The sequence below is a fragment of the Tachysurus vachellii genome, chromosome 6 (genome assembly GCF_030014155.1).
Source record: "Tachysurus vachellii isolate PV-2020 chromosome 6, HZAU_Pvac_v1, whole genome shotgun sequence".
NCBI classification, from domain to species: Eukaryota; Metazoa; Chordata; class Actinopteri; order Siluriformes; family Bagridae; genus Tachysurus; species Tachysurus vachellii.
The window spans coordinates 6,837,171-6,859,670 of record NC_083465.1 but is presented as its reverse complement, the minus strand read 5'-3'; the positions used below and the strand labels follow the sequence as shown (position 1 = coordinate 6,859,670).

The window sequence follows — 22,500 nt, the reverse complement described above, 5'->3', positions numbered from 1 at the left end:
GCTGCAATAGTTTTCCCTTAAATTTTTCTCACACATTCGTATACCCTGGACGACAGAGTCACACTGTTTGTGTCAAGTTTCATTTATTTTTCATACAACTCCTTCAGTTCCTGCTCAGAACTTAACACAATTAGCACTCTGAGATTAATTAGTATACAGTCAGAAAGACAAATGATATATAATAACAATGATGAGAATGGGCTCTCTTTGGTTCCTTATATCATGTTTTTCATTGCACTCGTCTTCTCTGGCTTCCTCATTAGAGACAAATTTCTACATTGAATTGAATTGACCATTCCTATTATATCTGTGTGAGTTTCCCAAGTGTGTGGATCACACCAATGTCTAGGTCAGTGCAGTGTATATACTGTAGTTGGAGCTTTCGTTAGGTCATAATTTAGCTGAACTGTTAGCCTCTATGTCTCTTCTGTAAAAGAACTCACAATAACCTATAAGAAGACATCTGATGGCAGACCCAGGTAGTGTTCCATGTAGAAATCCTGCCTTCTTTCTTCAACCTTCATTATTTTGCTGCCTTGGTACCTTTTGGATAAACCTCCTAAAGGACCTGAACCGTTAAAACCATACGGAACGTGCAGATCTAAGAGATCTGATGTCAGGCTGCAAAAAAGAACACACCCTCCTCAGTCTGATGTGTGAAGAGCTCCATACCGAGCCAAGCACTCTCGCCTAGCCACTCTCTCCATTCTCCTCCTCCGCCGTCCCATAAACCTCACGTTGCCAGCAGAGTGACTAGATGAAAGCGATAGGAAGTGAGAACGAGTGAGAGGCAGCGATTCAGCGAAATGAAAGAGAGAGGCTTGGAGAGAAAAGATAAACAATTACCGCACGTTTTGTCTGGCAAGCCCTTGCCTCTTTTTCTCTTTCCCCGTGCCGCCGTAGCTTTGAAGTGGAATCATTTTCAGCATGTAATCTGTTCCATTTGTGCTTCACTCATTATTGCTTCACAGTTCTCACTGGATGGCGGTTACCTGCTTCAGTGGAATTCACACTTCAGGATGTGTTACGGTGGATCACGTCCGTGACGGCTGTGCATGTTAGGGCAGAGTGGGGCATATACAGTAGTAGCAATGCATCCTGACTGTACTCTTCCATACCTGCCGGATTTTTAGAATCTGTCATTTCTTTTAAGCATTTCTTGAAGCAAGGCTATTCTTGTACACCATCATTTGTCCTTGGGATGTGTTGTTACCTGTGTTGTGCTAGTTACTAAGAAATAGTAACTAGTTACAGTTACTAGTTACTTCATTCAAAAAGTAACTCAATTACTTTGATTACTTACACCAAAAAGTGACGCATTACTGTTAAAAGTAACTTTTTAGTTACTTTTTTAAAGAAATAATGATCATATTTCCACTTTGAGAAACTCGTTTTGCTCTCGCATTGAATCGCCATTACTGCCGCACATAGTGGGTGCAAGTGTTGAGGATGCAGACGATAGGGATAGGTGGAGAGAGATGATTCGCTGTGGCGACCCCTGAAGGGAAAAGCTGAAAGAAGAAGAAGAAGATACTTGATTAAACGGAAACACGCCCACAGTGCGACGTCTTCGTGTTTACAGGTTGGCATCCACCAATCCTACAATGCGTCGCTGTAGTAAACAGGTCAGGCTGTAGGCTACACTTCAGCCTAAATGAATTAATTTAAAAAAGTAACGGACAAATGCACCATATGGTAATGAAAAAAGAGTTACTTTATTTTAATGCATAGGTATTATTGTAATGCATAGGAGTATTAGTTACTGTCAAACGTAACTGTGTTATAGAAACTAGTTAGTACGCGTTACTTTTTTTTTTTTTTTTTTTTTTTTTTTTTAAACTAGTAATGCGTTAATGCCCAACACTGGTTGTTCCCCAACTTAAATATCCCACTTCATTGACATTTCTATTAGGACTGGTGGCTTTCCAGTCCAAGGAAAGCCAACGTTACTCCATAATTAAAAAAAAAAAAAAAAGAATACAAATATTCCTGTGTAAAATTTACAGTTCTTCACTTCCGTGCTCTCTTCTTTTTTCCACTAGTCTCTTTTTACCACTGGCCTTCGACCTAACCGGAAAGGAGTCTCTGTATCTTTTGAAAAGAACCCCATTGGTGATCTCTTCCACTGCTTGTCCTGCAGGGGTTTTTTTAAGCTCTGCGATGATCTAATGCATTTAGTCTCCGTTATCAGTTGAAGGTGTTTTTGTTAGATAGAAGGAGAATAAGGTAAATAGTTTCACTCGAATTCCACGGCTTATACGTTCACCAGTCACCGTAGTCATCTCATAGTCATCTCTCAATAGTTTACCAATGATTTGAAATTTTGGACCTACAATCTCCACTGCCGTCACCATCATCACCACCACACCAGTTGCTGGAAATATCCTGGTCTTTGTTCCACCAGTACATTTCCAGAATCTTCCCTAATGTGTGCATTAAAGATATTCTTGTAGTCATCCAGCACTTTACAAGTCACTTGTTTTTTTTTTTGTCCTTTAATTTGTCCCCCGTCTGCATCAGTATATTTTTTAGTAGCGTTCAGTAATATTAATTAATTAGCAATCGTGTCATCTCAAGGAATTGTTGTTGTTGTTGTTCCTTTCTCACACTGACTCCACAGGAAAATGGAACTAAAAGCATACAAATGTAACTGAATTCAGCTGAAACTAGACACCCATATAGAATTTCTGTCACCTTAGTTGGACTCATACCCACTAAACTGGAGACTCTGTATACTGTGTGTTATAGCACGAGTAGACGGTTTATTACACGGGGAGTTAAACTCATTCACCGTTTCTGCACGGAGCATCAGGGTCCAGACTCAAGGTAAATTCATGACAATCGTCCAAAAACAGAAGTGGCAAATTGTTTACTATAATAATTTTCCCTATGATTCATACGTTCCACTAGCATCAATGACCCGTTCACATAGCTCTCTAATAATCTCCCATTTTACGAAGCATGTTCTTTTAAAGGTTGTCAAAGTGTGACATGGTAATGGTTTATGTGTTTAGATTGGGGCCCAGTCGCCAAGCATTTGCTGCAGCTCTGTCTTGACGAGCGCTGACAGGGCCAAGGACAAAGGGCACAGGGTCAAAGTTTAAATGTCAAACCGTACAATAGGGTGTAGCTTTGAATGAGAGAAGTGTGGTGTGGGAGGTGTGAAAGTCACAAGGCTGGAAGACGAGAGTTTGGTTCCAGGGTCAGGATGAACGAAGCCAGAGAGGTCCAGCAGCAAAACCGGCATGTTTGCATTACCATTAACTCGCACTGCGTTTATTTTTAGAGAATTACGCGTAGGCTGTTTTGGGGGAGTTTGAAAGCGTCTCACCACTCAAATGGCACCATATGCAGTAACAAAGACAGACTGTTTTAGCGTGACCAAACGAATTCCAGGACTCCCAAGCCATCGTTTTTCAAAATCATCGTGTATGTTTAGAAAAGTTAGTTTCTATGTTGGCCCTCTGTTTTCTTTCGCGTTCCCACATCGACGACTTCACGGTAGGTCTCGGTTTTAAACTGTGTTTCAACTCGATGCACAGAGTGAGATTATTTTCTGTAATAGCACCATTTTTGGACAAGCTTCAGACGACCAAACCAGAATAGAGCAACAGTCTGGAGCAGGGCGAGCCACTGTAAGCAGAATCAGACATAAGACCCTGGCAGTAAAGATGCTCTTTCGAAGGCTCAAGCTGCCCTCCAATAAATGGCCAAAGTGATGGAGAGATAAAAACAGGCCCGGGGATCCTGGGCCTGTAAAACGCTGCTCTGTCGAAACACAATCCTGTAAAAATATTTTCTCATCATTAAGTTGTCATCCGTAGAGCCCCTGACACATAGCTGTGTGTGTGTGTGTGTGTGTGTGTGTGTGTGTGTGTGCAGCAGAGCATCCCAGGGTTGCCAAGTTGCTGTGTTTATTTGAAGTTTGTCCCTCTGTTATATGTTGACTGGTGTGAAAAGTCTTGGCTGGTCCCTTGTGTTTGAAAAGTGGCGGTTAGTCCAAATGTCTCGATTTTCAGACACGGCCGAAGGAACAGGCTCGACATTGTTTTTTTTTTTTTTTTTTCCTTTTTCTTTCTTTGTTTCTTTTTTTTTTTTTTTATTTAACAAAATGGACAGCAATGCAGTGTTTACATTTGTCTGTCATAGCCTGACTTTCCTCTATCCATTAACAGCAGCCTGTCCAGTTGCTGTGCGTGTGTCCTTACGTGTGTCACTCAGCAGCACACGTGCACACACACACACACACACACACACACACACCCTTACTGTTCTTCTTGCAGGGAGGTCTAACGGTGTGTGTGGATGTCTGCACAAGTAAAAGTGGAGATTTTTCAAAACTCTCCAGTGTCTAGCTGTGATTCAGCCCAAACCTGATTCACCTATTGCTGTATACAAACCCCTTCCTCACTCTCCCTCTTCCTTTCTACACACACACCACACTGTGGTATTTTTCTCCAGTCCTAACAAAGGACTTTAACCCCGCAGACAAAAGGAACAAACACTGTTGCTATGTCAGCGACAGTGTTTGTGCCTTTTGTGAGTGTGTTAAATCCGGGGGGTGAACGTGCTCACGGGCAAGTGAGCGTGTGTGTGTGTGTGTGTGTGTGTGTGTGTGTGTGTGTGTGTGTGTGTGTGTGTGTGTGTGTGTGTGCTTTTTTGTTCCTGTATGTTGCTCTGAAAGCGTTTGCCTTCCTGACAGTAGGGATAGGCCTATCTATTGTTCTGGACTGTATGAAGGAGGGAACGAGGTAAATGTTTTGACGGGTTGCTATTCTACACTATGACCTCAGTGTGCACAAGCTTTACTATCTGACTTCTACCTGCGTAGTTATTAAAGCCTGGGAGTACTGACCATTTTGGTTTGGCATGTTGATTGATGGTTGGTAGGTAGGCCGGCTCTCTCTTGACATAAACACAACTACTACCCTTGACTTCCATGCGTATGTGAATTCTGCTCTCGTCTCAACTCCGATATGAATGTTTGTAAGGTAAAATAATGGATAGTGAAAGAAACTTTTGTAGATCTGTTAGCAGGAGACTGTGTTTGGTGCCATTTTCTTGTTACATAAAGGGTAGTGGTGGATCAGTGGTTAGGGCTCTGGGTTAACCGAAGGTTGGGGGTTTGAGCCCCAGCACTGCCAGGTTGCCATGGTCGGGTCCTTAACTCCCTCAGCTCTAGGATGCTGGGTCATAGCTTGGGGTTCAAGCTCCAGCACCACCAAGCTGCCACTATTGGGTCCTTGAGCAAGGTTGTTAGTTTCATGAGGCTCCAGGATGCTGCATCATGACTGACTCTACAATTTAGAATGTGACGTGACGTGACATACGGCTAAGTGTAGTGACCCATACTCAGAATTCGTTCTCTGCATTTAACCCATCCAAAGTGCACACACACAGCAGTGAACACACACACACACACACTGTGAACACACACCCGGAGCAGTAGGCAGCCATTTATGCTGCGGCACCCAGGGAGCAGTTGCGGGGGGTCGGTGCCTTGCTCAAGGGCACCTCAGTCGTGGTATTGCCAGCCCGAGACTCGAACCCACAACCTTAGGGTTAGGAGTCAAACTCTCTGGAATAGCTGGAATATGTGAAGAAAATGTACATGTATAAATGCATATGTGACAAACATAAAGACGACTTCTTCAGTCAGAGTTGTGTGCAAAAACTCTAACCTTAGGGGAGGTCGTTTAGGTAGGTAGATTTGCTGGCCTCTTGGGCATTGATCAAAGCTTCCACAGATGTGTCTCGATAAATGTCTTGTGTAAGTGGAAGAGTGCAGATTGAGCTTTATTTTTCCAAATGTGTTACACAGCACTGTGATGCAGCAGGAGCAGCAGTTTGTTAATGGGAATTGTATGATTCAGGGAACTGGCCGTTCGGTAGAAATTGGCAAGAAACCAAACTGGGGGAAAAGGAAACCCGAAGAGTCGCTACAAATCAAAACATAAGCACTTTGAATTTATAGTCATTACTAATCACCAGTGGTACCTGTTGTTGCCTTTGGGATATTTGTAAGGAAGGATTTTTTTTTGTAATTCTACCTTTTGCAACTTTTCCTGTATTCAACATTTCAACAATTTAGCAAAGTTCCCCTGATTAAACGTGCAGTCGGAGCCACATATCTGATTAGTTTCACAATCTGCGTAATATTTTTCACCGTTCGTATCCAGGACCTCTGATTACAGATAAGTAGTTCTGCGCTTCTTCAGGGCTCCCATGTGCACACAGCTCAAGTTGGAGAGGTGAGAGGTTTTGTCTTTCACAAGAATTCCTGGCCAGCAGTGAGCTTCAGGATTTATGTAGCTGATTAATTGCTTTTCAAATAAATCTCAGGTGTGGGACTTTGGGCTGGAGGGAGAAAGTGCTGCCAGACCAAGTGAGAGAAATTAGGTGACACAACCGCAGCATTTAAGTGTGGCTTATGTTTTTGATCTTGTTTGAAAGACCAGATGACTAATTTGTTAGTCTTTATATATTTAGATATAGATATATGATAGATAGATTTTTTTTTATTTTTTTTTTGCATTTTGTTTCCTTACTTAGAGTAAGTATTTAGCCAAGTTGTCTAATTGTCATTTCTGGTAAATATATTTTCAGTAAATCAAACAAGCATATGCAGGGGCTGTGACCTGTATCAGATTTGTAAATAGTTGTCCCCTTAATACATAGTGGTAGCATCCACCGTTTGCAAACTGATAAAGAGTTCATACATGCATCACTTCCCTCTGGCTCCAACCACACTGAATTCCTTCACTGTCTTTATCTCTGCTTCATCTATCCCACCTCTTTTTCCTTTTTCTTCTCAGCTATCTATCTCTGTGTGTGTGTGTGTGTGTGTGTGTATATATATATATATATATATATATATATATATATATATATATATATATATATATATATATAAGTGTGTGTGGTGTTTGTGCTTCCACCAACCTTTACATTTCATCAGCGTTTATTTTTTATTTTTTTTTGTGAAGCAATCCAAGCGCTATATGACAAGTGCTATACAAACAAAACGAAATGTAGGGTTTTCCTCGTCTTTCTCATGCTTTGCTTTGGTGAGTTTAATGAGCCTTGAAGATGGCGTGTCTGTCATCGGTACCTTCATCACCCTATCGATGAGGGACAGAAAACGATTCGCACATACAGATGACTCTCTCTGGGACACACGGGCGATAGGAAAGTTTATATTGTTTCTCCAGCATTCTCGTTGATTGCACTCAACTGTTCAGTGCATGGTTGGCTTTCTTGCATCTCGTCTGCAAGACTGATGAACTCTCCTTCAGCCAACGACAAAACCAAATTTTTCTACGAGATAAGCTAGTCACCACGGTGTTCGGCTTCGCGTCTTTTTTTTGTCGTTTAAGATAGATCTGGTTGGCCTTGTGCCTGTATTATCACATCCTCCCTTATCTAACACAACCTTCTCGAGCATGTTGATTTATGGATGGCAGAAATGATCATCTATTTTATTTTTATTTTTTCATCTTTCTTTCCTGCTTAACTTATATCATGAGAAACAGCTGCCATCTTAGTAACTGGACCAGATTAAATGAGTAATAAAGGAGAGAGAGAGTCTTGCAGAACCACCAATTTTCACCAGCATTCACTGTGAAGCCTCAAAGACAAAGCCAGTGTGTTTGTGAATGAAGAAAAGGAGTATGAGCACAGAAATGCCTCTGGTGGTGGTGGTGGTGCTGCGGCGCTCAGCTTATGGCCAGCAGAGCCACATTGAAGGAAGTGGTACAGACGTGGAGATAACAAGCAGCCAGGCTCCACGATTCTGTCTCTCAGATTAATCTTCTCTACAAGCATCAATGCTGCCTTGGTGCATTTTCTCTCGCCTCTCTATTTACTTTCCAACCTTTTCTTTAGCTCCGCATCACCTTGTCTTTCATCAAAGGCAGCTGTGCCTTTTCCTAAAAGATACCATTGAATCTGACTTCTGCATTTATGGAAAGTTGGGTTTCCTGTGTGTGTGTGTGTGTGTGTGTGTGTGTGTGTGTGTGTGTGTGCGTATCTCCAACACCAGACCTGTTGGAACAGGCTCTCACGTCTTCGCGCCGACGGCAGGAAGCGTGTCTGCAGGCTAGTTCCACCCCTTCCTTCTCCACCCATGTATTATATGCACACATTAGTGAATCTTGTCCAGGTGGTTGTATAGATGTCAAATCTTAACACGAGCATGAAAAGCAAAGAATTCTAGACAATATTACTCCGAAGCCCTCGGTAACACCTGTGGAAAAAAAATCACACCCTCCCATGTTAACTAATCAGCCTGTTGATGCATCATAGCAGCTTCCACGCTTTATCACTTTAATTAAAGAATGAACTGCATTCACTCATCACTCATTTGCCTTTACATGAAAATATGACCTACAAGCCTGACCTTCTGAGTAGCACAATTCAGTTAATGTTCTTTGTTGTTGTAATCAATGAAGCAAATGCAATGTTACAAGAAATAAAATATGTGGGTTACTATAACTAGACCGGTGATATGATATAATATTTCTGTTGTGACTACATTCTGACACATTCTGAAAAAAATCATGGATGTCATGATAAAAAAAGTGCATTATATCCGCATCTAATCAATATGCAATAAAAAAAACTGACAGAATAAATATTTATTTTTTGCCTTTTTCAGTGTTTATTTTATATAAAAAAATTTTGTTTTCGTTTTTTTAAGTTGTCTATCAATTAAATGTATTATGCACATCTATAAATATATATAATCTAAATGTATTATAAACAGGATTCTATTGTTGACTATTCTATTATTTAATACTATTTAATTTAAAAATCGTTTTCTTAGCGAAAGTAGTTGTGCCGTTAAACAGGGTTTTATTATTATTCTTTTTTTTTTTTTCATTTTTTTAACTGCACACTGTTTGTCAGGACGCATACCGTGAACAACAAAATGTCTTCAAGAAATGTTATAGATTGTTATTGTCTATCAGTGTTACATGAGATAAACAATGCAAAATGAATGCATTATATAAAAATATATACTTTATTATTTCTCAAAGATTTGATGAAATGAGATTTAGTGTATTGATTTGACTCATTTAGTCGCCAAACAATTCATCAGTCTAACAAAACAAAGTCGCCTATATCGCAGGTTATATTCGGCTACATACCCAGTCATGATATAACAAATGATCTTGAGGCCCAGATCCTTCCCACTTCTTCACTATTAATGGAACACTGCACTGTTGTACTGTACTTACTATAGATTTCTACACTACTGATGCCGCGACGTTCTTGTGAATAAGACTGTTCACTCCGTAGATCCTGTGTAGTGTCGCACTGCTGACAGAGTGACTGTGAGAAAGATGGGGTGTGAATACTTCACCTTCAGCACTCAGTGTTTAGAAAAAGGGGCCCGAGCCTCTGAGCACCCGATTCTCATAAGCTCCTGCTTGTGGAAACATGGCACATAGTTTCTGCCGGGGGCATAACGACAGACAAATTCCTGTTTGGGGAACCTCTGGGAGTAATAAAGCAGCCGTGAAATCAAAAATAACTTCTAGGACTCTTTTTCTTTTTTTTTTTTTTTTTTACCTTTTTTTTGTCTCTAGTTTTATTGAACACAAATAAAAAGTTGGTATGTAGATTATATATATATATATATATATATATATATATATATATATATATATATATATATATATATAATCTACATACCAACTTTTTATTTGTATATATATATATATATACATACCAACTTTTTATTTGAGAACAAAAAAAATCTGTTTTATCTGTTATATCAGGGGAAAAAAAAATATATATATATACGTATATATATATATATATATATATATATATATATATACGTATATATATATATATATATATATATATATATATATATATTATTTTTTTTTTTTTTTGGCTTTTTTTGGGCTAAAGCTTAAAAAAAGGGTTGATTGGGATGATTGATCCAATTTAGTTCCCTATTTTCACAGTGGAAAATATCATAACAAAAATGTGTATATGTGTATATATATATGTGTGTATATATATATATATATGTGTGTGTGTGTATATACACACATATATATATATATATATATATATATATATATATATATATATATATATATATATATATATATATATATATATATATATACACACACACAAACACACACACACTAAATTGGATCAATCATCCCGGATTATGTATCAGAGGCTCCCTTGAAAGCTTTAGCCCCGCCCCCTGAAGCGATCTGCAGAGATAAATAGATGTGTGTCTGTGTGTGTGCAGCATTTTTTATCTGCTGATTTAATTTATAGAATTGCAGTATATAATTGAATTGCACAGAAAGATGTTTTACCAGGAAAAAAGACTTCACAGAATGTTTTCAGTTAGTGAGTGAGTGTATTTTACTGCCTTTTGTTCGGTGACATTCAGTGATTCCACTCACTTTAGGGATGAGAAAAATAAACAACTGACGCAGACTCCCGATCCATCTCTCAGCTCACTATTTATTCCAAAGGCATCACGAATCTCAAGCTATGTTATTAGCGGTTCAACCAAACACACCAAGTCCTCGGTTGTGTTCTGAGCGAGTACGTGTCCGTGCACGCAGGGGGTTGATATGCACACGCTTGAAGAAAAGCAGACGTCTCGAAGGCGTCTGCTTGTTTACATTGTACAAGAGTTCATTTGACTTTCGGTCATTGCATTTCAGAGTTCTGATAATGAGGGCTCTCAAGGCCAGAGCTCCATGTGCACTTTCTTAGCACCACTAAACAAAATGATATTTATGGCTGTATAGAGATTCAGTGTGAATCAAACAGGACGTGGTCCTGGCCCACCAGATCATTAAGAATTGTTGAATTATGAGTGCTGAATCATGTATTTATTTATTTAGTTCCTACTTGTTTCTCCTCAGGGTCAGTACCTGCCTTCAGACCTTCTGTGCCCGGAGACGTACACATGGGTGCCCATAGAGAAATGCGTCCCCCGCCTTGAAACCTCAGCCTACTCCCGCCTCCATGATGACGCCCGTGCAGGTAAATGCTCTCTGAAAATCATGGCTCTATTAACCAGCGCACTCAGTTAGTTTCAGCAAACACAAGCAATGTGTCAACCCATAGGCAGGTGTCTACATGCATGCAACTATTCAGAATGATCTTAAGAGTGCTTTTGTTTTGTGATCTCTGCTGAAAACTATGAATTATGTTGTGGCAGGGTAGCGTTTTGCCACAGCTTGTTAGCTCATTAGTCCCCCCTTCCTTTCCCTCCTCCCCCTGAGACCTCACATTGGAAGAGTTTACCATGATCCTTGAAAGTAAAAAAGAAGCACTGCGGTAAACATCTGCTCGTTTATCACCGGCTCTAATCATCCAATCGTGTCAAAGCAGCGCAGTACATGCAATTATGTAGGTACAGGTCAAGAGCTTCAGCTCATGTTCACGTCAACATGAATGTGGCATGAATGTTGGTGCCAGAAGAGCTGGTTTGAGCATTTCAAAAAGTCTCTGGGGATCTTCACATACATCAGTCTCTAAAAATAAGAACCAAAAAACCGTCCTGTGTACAGAGGGTCTGCAGGCTGAAATAGCTTGGTGAGGAAAGAGACTGGTTTGAGCTGACTCCAATAATCACTCTACAACCATGGTGAGCAGAAAAGCATCTCAGAACACACAATAACAGACCTAGAGGTGGAAGAGCTACAACAGCCTCATCATGTTCCACTCCTACCAGCCAAGAACAGGAATCTGGGGCTATCATGAGCTTAGACTCACCCAAACTTTACAGGTGAAGATTGGAAAAGACCAAGTGACCAGGCTCAGATGAGTCCGTGCAAGCCGTCGTTTCGGATTCCTGTTCTCGGCTGGAAAATTTTGCGGCGCTTCATCAGGAGCGCGATGGCAGCAATGATAGTGTGCCAAATGTCAGCAGGTAAGAGATAACATCAGATATATGCTGCATATCAGGTTTACAGACACACACTCACCAGCAACTTTAATAGGAAAAGCTAGTCATGCAATTATCAGCCAATCATGCAGATAGATACATGTCAAGAGCTTTAATCAATGTTTTATTAAACATCATATTGAACGTGAGCAGAGTTGATGGTTTGAGAAAGCCGTGATCTCTTCAGATTCAACACAGCCATTAATAAATTTATAGAATTGAAAAACAACATCTCTAAGGATAATAATAACGAGATAATGTTTGAAGAACAGTTACAACATGGCTGTTGTAGATACTCCGCCTCAAGATTTGTTGCGTTTTGCATTTTGTGATACTTTTCTTCCACCACATTTGAGGAGAGCGGTTGTACGAGTCTACCCAAGCCTTCATAGCAGCTCGGACCAGTCCGGACATTTGGCTCTCTTATCAGCAAGGTAAAGGTTAAGTTTCTGAAATCCATAAACCAGCCCATATGGCACCAATATCCATTCCATCATAAAGTAGAATGCGAGCTGTGTGTGTCCTTATCACTAGGGCTTGTTCACTTTACCAGGTTATAGTGTTAGAAGTCTGATTTCTGAAACAGATCAAATTGATTTTCACAAGAAAACTACAATCTTTACAAAGCAAATGAGTTTGTTTGCCAAGTGTCTATATGTAGTCATGCGACGTGAACGAGGACAGATTTTTCCCCCTCACCGTCAAGCCACGTCGACAGTACAACACATCAAACGTTGATGAAATCTAAAGCAGAAATTGTATTCAGAAGACGGACGAGGATGTTGACTTGAAACTAAGTCGAAGCAACTGCCCAAGATGTGCATGGCCAAAAACAATGCCAAAGAAACACACTCCCATATACAGTAAATACCCCTGTGACTACGTCCACACTGCTGGCTCCTCTCATGTACCCACACATCACTCAGCCTGACAGTGCCAAAGGAAGCTCGCCATCTGGACCTCAGTAACTGTTACAAACTGTTTGCTGACCATCAGAGCAAACAGTGACGCGGGCTTGGGCCAGGTATTCATTTGTTCCTTTTTCTGTGATGGATTGTCTCACACAAGTCGTTATTTGTCATTAGATGAATGAGGGCCACGAATGCATGTGAAAATCTGATCTGTGAAGGGGAAAAAACTTTGCCATGTCTACATTACAGTACATGCCTTCATTTTTGCAGAGTAAGAAGTTAATAGGACTTGCTTATGTTAAAATAATCTGGATTAGAGCCAGTTTCTGACAGAGCCCAGGACCCAGTGCAGAGCAGTTCAGCCAGGTCATGCATGCGGTCATTCCTGGACACTGAGCAGATAATGGCCACGATGATGGTAATAAGAATAGAAATAATATCACTGCCGACTAGCAGACGCCAGAGAGAGAGGGAGAGCCTGACAGCCTGTGGAGCAATTACTCGTTCTTTTTTTGTTGAGTGTTTTTCGAGACTGATTCAATTTCTTTTTTCGCCGTTTGCTTTAGTCCATGCCTCATCTTGCATTCCTCGTTCACACACTTCTAATCTTTTGTGTTTTCTGCTTGGGAATAATACATAAAATTCTTGGAGAATATTTGTTCTGGAAAATGCTTACCCTTTGCACACGATGCTTAGCTCGATGGCGGATATATTTAAAGATGCAATAGTAAAAAACAAACAAAAAAAAAACTGTTCCTGTTAATCAGTTTGACTTGATTTTCCACAATTCTTACCTAAAGTACATTTACACTTTTGTACGCTTGCTACTTTTAAATCCTGATAATTAGCTAGGTTATTTGCTTTTATGTGCTTATTAGCCATATCTGCACTGCATTGACAGTAAGACAGTTCCCCAAGCTGGGAGACAGTCATCAACAGGTATTACTTTAACCAGTGGCTCCAGCCAACATTTAGAGGGTTGTGTAAGATGTAAAGTAGCAGTCCTCAACACAAAGCTCTTTGTTTTCTCTTTCTTAAGCATGGTAACAAGAAACATAGAGAGCGACTATTATTCGGCAAACACAGTGAGGTCATAGTTGGAGCCATTGCCCTCCTGGCAGGTCATGTCAGGACAGAAGCAGATCTGCCACTGGGAATTCTGAGACACCACAAATCATTCCTGTACTTATCTTGGCCTGATTTAGTTATTTTTCCTTTTTGTTTCTTTGTAGTTCTTGATTGGCACCAAATTTCTGTTTCTCTTCTCTTGTCTGATATTCTCATAGATCTGTGATTTTACACCCAAAAGCACTGGGGTGATTAAACAGGGGTTAAGTATGGATTAAACCACTGTATGGCGCTGTATAGAGTTCTTCTTCCTGGATTGTTGATGAGGACAGTTTTATGTAAGAGGCGATCATGTAATTCCTTTCTGCTTCATGGCAATAAATGCACTAGGGCATAAGTCAATGAACACTTTAAACAATGTTTATGATGAATAACTACAGTCCTGACAGAACAATGCTCACCATTGAAAAAGAACTTCCTTGTTATATAGATATGTTTTTGCAGTGCCTGGGTCCCAACTCAGCAGTGCGTAACACTGTCAAGTCGGTCATTCAATCATCGGTCAAGTTGGTCATTGCTTGCAGTGTTAATGAACCTGTATTGCTTTACCTCCAGTCCTGCCGGGCCTGTTGTTTTTGGCCGAAGGATGCCAGCTAATTCAGACTTGTACTTTTGATGCAGATCTTTTCTCGCACTCTCTCAGACTGCATGAGTCTCTTGTACAGTCTGATGTATTTCCCTGCCTTCCAGTCTCACAGAGTTGTTTGAGGAGGAGGAGGAGGAACTTTGCCAATTGGAGGCTGATGACTGTAATTATTGAAGGCATTGAGATTGCACTAACCACCTTTCTGCTGTCAAAACCTAAGCCAGAGCCATTGTGCGCTTATGTTTTAATCGAGTCTCCATTTCTGCTTAAAAACACAAAATAAATGCAGCTGAGTGGAATGTGCCTGTTTTTGCAAACATTTTGAGCGGCAGTGTTCGTGTCGGATTGTTGGCGGTTGATTCGTTCAGGCCTTGCACATAACATCAGTGTTTACAGTTATGCTGCGTTCAAAAACGTAGCGAAAAAGAGACCAGAGATCATTCAGTGACGATAAGAGCTGCCGACTTCAGGAGACATGAGCGACAGTAAGCGTTGGTGATTAGATGTGGGCGTGTCCAATGACGCGACTAAGTGAGAAAAATTTAACTAGATGCAGCATCGGTGCAACGACTACCCGTAGAGTGCATGTGATCTGGGGCAAAGAGCACACACTGTATATCTGCATCATTATCACACGAAATGAAGTAGAAGCAATGTTGACCTTTATATACAGTCTGATTTGTTAAGTGGAATGCTAAAATACGCCAGCCACTGATGAAAGTTATTACTAAGGCAACCAGTAGTAGGAAGTCCTCCTGGTGACTTCATAGTACAGCGACTGGTGACTACAGCTGTATTTGTGAAGTAGCTTTAATATAGTTAGATTCTCAGCACCACAATCACCCTTATAACACCCTTTCCTTTTCTGTCCCCTATTCTGCATGAAGTGTAATAATGAAGCCAGTATATCATACTCATAATGCTCGGAATAGTATGTCTGTGGCCAGGCCATGGTTGGGGTGGGTGTGTGTGTCTGGATGTGCTTATTGAAAACGTATGTGGAGATTGTCAAGTCAGGCAACCTATTGAGCAACAAAGGAGGCGCTGTAATAAAAAAAAACCTGACCAACAGAACTCTTTAATGCCTGGTGAACATTAATAGATAGCAAGGTATAACAGAAAAATAACTCTCTCTTGAACCATATGCCCTACCCCTGGAGGCATGTCTTGTGTTTATGGCTATTAAAAGCCCTTTATTTTAAATATTAGTGATTACAAACATGATTAGAAAGACAGTGAGCCTCGTTTATCAGCCTGAATCTTAATTCATTTGCTGGAGCTTTTACACAGAAACTGAGGAACTTTTTTCGTTCTGGAAAAACGTTCGTACCCTACTCGAGAGTGTGTGCAGATTCTTTTGCAGGCTAACTCTAAACCTCGACTAGGTTGTGTAATCTGCATGGATTACTGCAGTTTCATATACAGGAGGTTGAATCGCTCCGTTTTAATCCGTTTACAGCAGTTAGCAGACGTCCTTATGCAAAGCTACTTATAGATATTTTTTGGAGACTATAAAAAGCACATCCTCATGCATAGATCACCAGGTCAGGCACCAAGAAGGCTATAATAAAACATTTTGTTAAAGCTAGTCATTTTATATTATTGCTGAGTTAAAGAATACACTTTTAACATTGGGCTATGAATTTTTCAATTTGTGGAGATTTTTATGTATTTCTTTATTTATTTTTTGTGATGTCACAGTGCAGAAGCCTAGAGAGACTGAAATATTTATCAATATTACACACAAAAACGTATTTTTGACTGGCGCAAAAGTGAGTCAAAATAACTTCCACTTCTACCTTTCTGCCTTGCTTCGTGTCCTGTTCATGTCATGCTCAGCTGTCTGTGCTCTTGACCTTTTATGGAGTTTTGTGGGCGTCACTACATGCAAATGAGTCAGGAGGTGTGAACTTGGCAGTGTTTTAGAAATCCATCAGCAATTTTTTTGCTTGATTTTGGCTTACACAAAATAATTTTTTTTAATCAACACTACTCTGTTGTGGATCAGGATGCTGTGATGTCACTTTACAGGATGTTTTAAGAATTTGTAGATTCTTAAAAAATCTAGATAAGATTTGGACTCCTTTCTGAATGCAAGGTTTGAATTGAAACACAGATAGCACCGTGTCTTTGTGTTGTTCTCTTCTGTCCTGTTTACTGCTGATGTAAAACCAGTGATGGAGTTTCTGAAAGCCAGCAGTCAGGCCCGGTCCTTCTCCTCCTCCTCCTCCTCCTCCTTCTTATTCTTTCCAGAGAAAGTCTTCCTTATCATTCCAGTTTGACCGCTGACCTCTAGTCGTGCAGCGAACCTCCGGTGCCGCTGACTGAGAAAGCCTGGTGCCCCTCAGTAGGAGCTGTAAATGAGTAAAAGGATGGATGGAGTGGGGAGAGGGCTGTTTATATGTGCAGCGGATGTTTGGATTGTTCATAAGAGAGAGCCTCTGACACCCTTGACAGCTCTGCTCAGTGTTATTGGCATGCTTAATTGTGGAGCTAAAAGCCGTCTCACTCTGCCCTGTTTACTCTCACAGTTTGACATCTCATCATATTCAGGCCCTTTTTTCCCTCCTATCAATGACTTTTCATGCTATTTGAGGCTTATAGCCATATCCATGTTTCACTGGTTCACTGCTCCCTCATTTTTTCTCCTTTATTCCACAGTATTATTATTTCTCCAGTATCTCTCCATGAGAAATACCCTAAAGCTCTTAGACGTTCACTTCTGAGCCAGAGATGAGTCCTTCATGTTCGTTATGCAACTTGTTTATTCCCAGATCATGTCCAGTCACATTTTCTTTCTTTTTTTTTTTTTTTTTTAAACATTTCTAGACTAATTTAATATACATAATCATCAAGTGTGTATGTGGAAAAGTTTAAATGTTGCCAGAATGCCTTTAGATTCTTTAAACAAAACTTAAATGAAAACCAAAAGAAATTCTTTCCAGAGGAATAAATGCACATATCTGCCAAACGTGATCAGAAAAGGAGAGAGAGAGAGAGAGAGAGAGAAAGAGAGCCTCAGGGGGTTTTCAGAACCTTTTTCTTTCTTTCTTTCATTCTTTCTTTCTTTCTTTCTTTCTTTCTTTCTTTCTTTCTTTCTTTTGGACTCTGTCCTTCTTTCTCTTCATCTGTGCGTTCCTCTTCCTTCATCCTTCTTTATGTACATCCCCACTTCCTCTTCTTTTCTCTCTCTCACAGTTTCGCCTGTGCCTCATACATTCTATTCAAACACTGACACACACACTGCCAACTCACACTGACTGACTGACTGACTCCACAGAGCAGTTTTCACTTTCTTTCTTTCTTTCTTTCTTTCTTTCTTTCTTTCCATCTTTCTTTCCATCTTTCTATCTTTCTTTCCATCTTTCTTTCCTCCTTTCCTTCCTCACTCTTTCTGGAAGATATTCACTCATTAGGATGTAGTTTGATGTTGATAGTTTCATCCATTCAGGCAACAATAACATGTCATTACTCCTAAACCCCCACCTCGACCCCCTTCACTTGTTATTTCTTCCTGAGCCGGATTCCCGTGAGTGGCTGTGGGCTTTTGACAGGGGTTTGATGGGAATATTTGAGGAATGTGCTGCAGATTTGACTATACTCTCCATACGTGCAAAGTTACGGAGGCTATTTTGCACCTACACCCCCCCTCCATCCCTCCTTACCCCAAACACACCCGCTGCTCTTTTTCAGTTGGCTTCAGATAACTGCAGCCCAGACACAGAGAGGAATCATGGGTGGTGGGGGTTCAGTTTATCTATTAATAACGATCATAACGCTCCACTTGGCTCATCTGTCACTGCTGCCACCGCCAGCTTTTTTCCCTTCCTAATGTTTTAGTAACTAGCACAGAAATCACTATGATTATAGATGCTTCTCAAAGGCTTGATTTTTCTCCCATTGTCGGCTCTCTGGTCATGATGTTGGTTTATCTGTTTTCACCGGTGAAACCCAGCAATCTAACCAAGATTAGAGATTGTGAGCTCTTCAGTGTTTAAGCTGTCAGTGTAACACTGTGTAACAGGACACAACTGGGCATCAAATACCACCTTTCAGTCACGTTCCAATTTTCCAATATCCTTTTCCTTTATTTGTCATTTCTCCATCGTTCTCCAACTTTGTCGTCTTCGTCTCTCTTGTTTTCATTTTCTTCATCTTATTGTCACTGCCATTCTCTCTCTCTCTCTCTCTCTCTCTCTCTAGTGAAATATTTGAATGTTATCAGACAGCAGAAATGACTAAAAAATGTAAGAAGTATCTCCAGGTTTTGATTAGGAAATCCCACAGAGAGCAGTAAATGATCAGCTTTACCTTCAGTGTATCCTGTCTGAAATTCTCTCTCTCTCTCTCTCTCTCTCTCTCTCTCTCTCTCTCTCTCTCTCTCTCTCTCTCTCTCTCTCTGTAGGTGATGTTCGTGCACTTAAAGATCTTGGTCGTGTTCTGGTGCTGCACAAGAGGACAGTCATGCCTTATGCTGCCTACTCACGAAAAAGGAAAGGCTGCAACGACGAGAAGGAGGTGGAGCAGTACGCAAGACTGTTGGGCCAGACATGTGCCGAGAGAATACTGCTCTACCGCTCTTAACCCGTTCTCTTATTTAGCTCCACTAGTCTAATGGTGTTGGTAGTCTACCGTTAGTCTAATGGTGTTGATTTGGCCTTTTTATTCTCTCATTGTATTGTCTTAAAGCTTAAAGGATTCGTATAGCTCTAAAGCCCCTCTCTATGTTTTGTTTGAACCCTCGTAACGTTATTGACCACATTCACAAACTATAACTGTGTGTAATCAACCTCACAATAATATACAACTCACAATGTAGAATCGATATAAATGATTGAAGACTCTGTGACATGCTTAGCTCTAATTCTGAGGTCCACACCACTATGAGAGCTACCAAAGACACAAACTAAGCAAACGAAGAAGAAGTGTGTTTGTTTTAACTGCTAGAATGAACTACCAAAAAAATAGAATGTCTTGTGTGCCACACTGGAGGACTAACCTCAGAATTAAGGGTTTAAAGGCTCATGTTAGATCATCAGCACATTCTGGAGCCATGGAAGTTACACCTTATCTTCTGTTTTTTATTTCCATGCCACTTCAAACACACAAATAAAATCATTTATGCTCATTTGCCTCTTGTCTCTGTCTACCGCAACAGAACATACAGGACACAAAGCAAGGAATGTTCCATCGTGTGCTGTGAGGAAGATTATCCTGATTGTACACAGCCAAACATTACAGCCTTGTGGGTTTATTTGGATTTGGGTCAATCACTCATGTATGTAGTCAAGGGAATGCCAGTAGGCACGGGCTGAGCTCCAGCGCTCACCTGCTGACGCTAGCTTTGCTGACACGAACTTCTCTCCAGCAGCCTTAGCCAGCACCCTCATTAAACTGTGGTGGGGAATCAGGCAGAGGCTGGGTGGCCTTGGTGGAAACCAAACGAACCAATGTTCTCGTAACCTTTCCATCACAATAGCACAGGGAGCATTTATTCCTCCTGACCTTAGCTAGTCTGGCTCTGTATATTAGGTCTGCTGGGAAATGAGCTGTTCCAGCACTCGGTGCAAGTGGTGCTGAGCTGAGAGTGCTGGTGCTGAGAGTCAGGAAAGATCTGTCTCGAAGTCTAAGTTCATTCTGTTTTTATATGTGTGTATATATATATATATATATATATATATATATATATATATATATATATATATATATATATATATATATATATAAAATAAGATCAGATGAACTCTGATGTATTTTTTGCAGCAGTTCTATGCTAGATTTTTAGTTTATTTGTTTTTAAACAGAGAGATGATACTCAAAACAGAGTAATAAAATATATTAGAAGATAGATCATGATTATATCAGCCAACACATTGCGACACACACAGCAATCACGGACAGGCTTTAAAACATGTCTTATGGGGCTGGAGGAGGAAACCTATGAAGCATGCTCATTTCTGTCAGTCTCCTTCAATCTGACATTTTGTTATTCTCATTAATCATCTGTTCTGTTCTCTTGTTCTCTCTCTCTCTCTCTCTCTCTCTCTCTCTCTCTCTCTGTGTCTGTTTGTCTCTCTTTATTTCTTTCTTTCTTTTGGGGGATGAACAGGAACCAATGCAAACTCCACATACACAGAGTGTAGGTGGGATTTGAACCCCTAACCACAGAGGTGAGAGACAAACAGGTACCCAAATGACTTACTGTTACTTATGATTACCAGTTAAAGTACTACACTTTGCACCGAGCGAGCAGGAAAGAAGTCACTTTAATTTCTGGGAGTGGGTTAAAAAAGGGTGCTGATGTAAGCAGACAGATCATTCTGACGTCACTGGTACTGAATACAGTTCCTCTGAATCAGCCAGACAAAAATAGCAGGGGAAAAAAATCAGACATGTATTGAAACACGTTTTTCCCCTGTTCAGTCTGGTAAAATCAACAAAGAAACAAATTATTACACTTTATACACATTATTACACATCATATTCAACCTTGCTCTAGGTATTATTAAGCCTTTGTTCAAGTTGACTGAATGCTTTGTTGTTCCTGCTGATCGATAAAAAGAATTTTCTTACTCCTTTTGCTTTTCTGTGTCTGTGCCAGCGTCGGGTTGAGTGAGGTTGGCGCTATGCTGCTCCCCTGTAGCTCCTGTCATCCTGGGTTAGTCTCGCTCTCTTCTGGCACAGCTGCTTTGTGCCAGCAGTCTGGAGAGGTTTAGCCATAATACAGACCCACTCGGTCACTTACCCTAAAACAATTACTGTAATGTGCTCTAAATCGGAGCAGCCAGGCAATTTGGCTATGTAATATACAAGCCAAAAATATGCTTGTATAAATAAACATCCTTTTCATCCTTATATTTCTTACGTCTAGCCTTTGAGTACTTATTGAGGCTCAATGTCAAAAACCAGATTTCTGTTCTAGCGCAAGTGTGAATAGTGTTAAAAATGCGATTTAAATAAAATCGAATTGAACCGAACATGTCGCCGGTTCACTCAGTGATCAATAGAAAGACACTTGCCAGTGTTGGAAAAGTGCTCAGGGTTTACCATAGTAACTAACAATGGAACCACTAATAATAGTACTACCAATAGTTATCGTAATGTTAGCTAGGTAATGTTAGCGATTAGAAGGTACAAATTTTCGCAAGTGATCTTGTGTTTTTTGAAATATTAGCTAGAGCCTTGTCTGGTGTAGCCCGAGCTTAGACCGACAGCAGAAGGTCTGTACTCCATAGCAGTTTTTATTCCCCAAGGACCGCCCCAGAGAGTAAAACATCATTAGCAAACATGCACTAAACTTCAGTTTGTTTTGTTCAGAATGTTTAGGGGCGTGAAAAATGTAAATGTAAAGTCAATATAAAAATCAAGTGCAGACCCGAGTATGAATTCCGTTCATGTTCATGGGAATTGCTGCACAGTTCCAGTGTAACTAAATGTACACCACCTCCTCCATAGTGTATTGGTTTGGTACCGTGGTACGCTTCCTGTCATCATGAACTAAGATCACTCATTACTAATGTTAGTCGGAAAATATTTTAGAGAAAAAAAAACAGCAATCATGTTTTTCCTTGTCTCGTATTCTTAACACAGTAAGTTAACCTTGTTCTGGCAGTGTTAGCAAGCTTGATAAATCTAGGACAAGACATAAACAGTGGTATATTGGTATCCGTTCAAATCAGAATCTTTTGATCGGTGTTTTCCCCCCACCCCATTATTTTGGCTCTTGTCTCGTTTTTTTTCTGCTCCAACCTAATTTTCTTCCGTTCATTTCCCTGTATGTTAGTATACCGCTATATCCTGTAGATCCTGTGCTCAGGCCATAGACCACTTACATACAGTGGGTTTGGCAACCAGACCTCGACCGCTGAGCTCGGATTCCTCGCCTCCACCGGGTTCAAACTCTGGACCGTAGGAGCCAGCGGTTGTTCTGTGGTGTT

At 40.4% G+C, this 22,500-nt stretch overlaps 1 protein-coding gene across 3 annotated transcripts in view; it reads left to right on the top strand.

The window, feature by feature from the left end:
- LOC132847038 (arginyl-tRNA--protein transferase 1) overlaps positions 1–19,691 on the top strand; it is a 78,459-nt gene extending 58,768 nt beyond the window's left edge. For all 3 annotated transcript variants that reach the window (XM_060871926.1, XM_060871924.1, XM_060871925.1), the window contains 2 exons: positions 10,911–11,031; positions 18,969–19,691. In XM_060871926.1, the coding sequence (XP_060727909.1) occupies positions 10,911–11,031; positions 18,969–19,147 (300 nt within the window). In that variant the 3' untranslated portion in view covers positions 19,148–19,691. The remainder of the gene's footprint in view (positions 1–10,910; positions 11,032–18,968) is intronic.
- Positions 19,692–22,500: the final 2,809 nt, after the last annotated feature.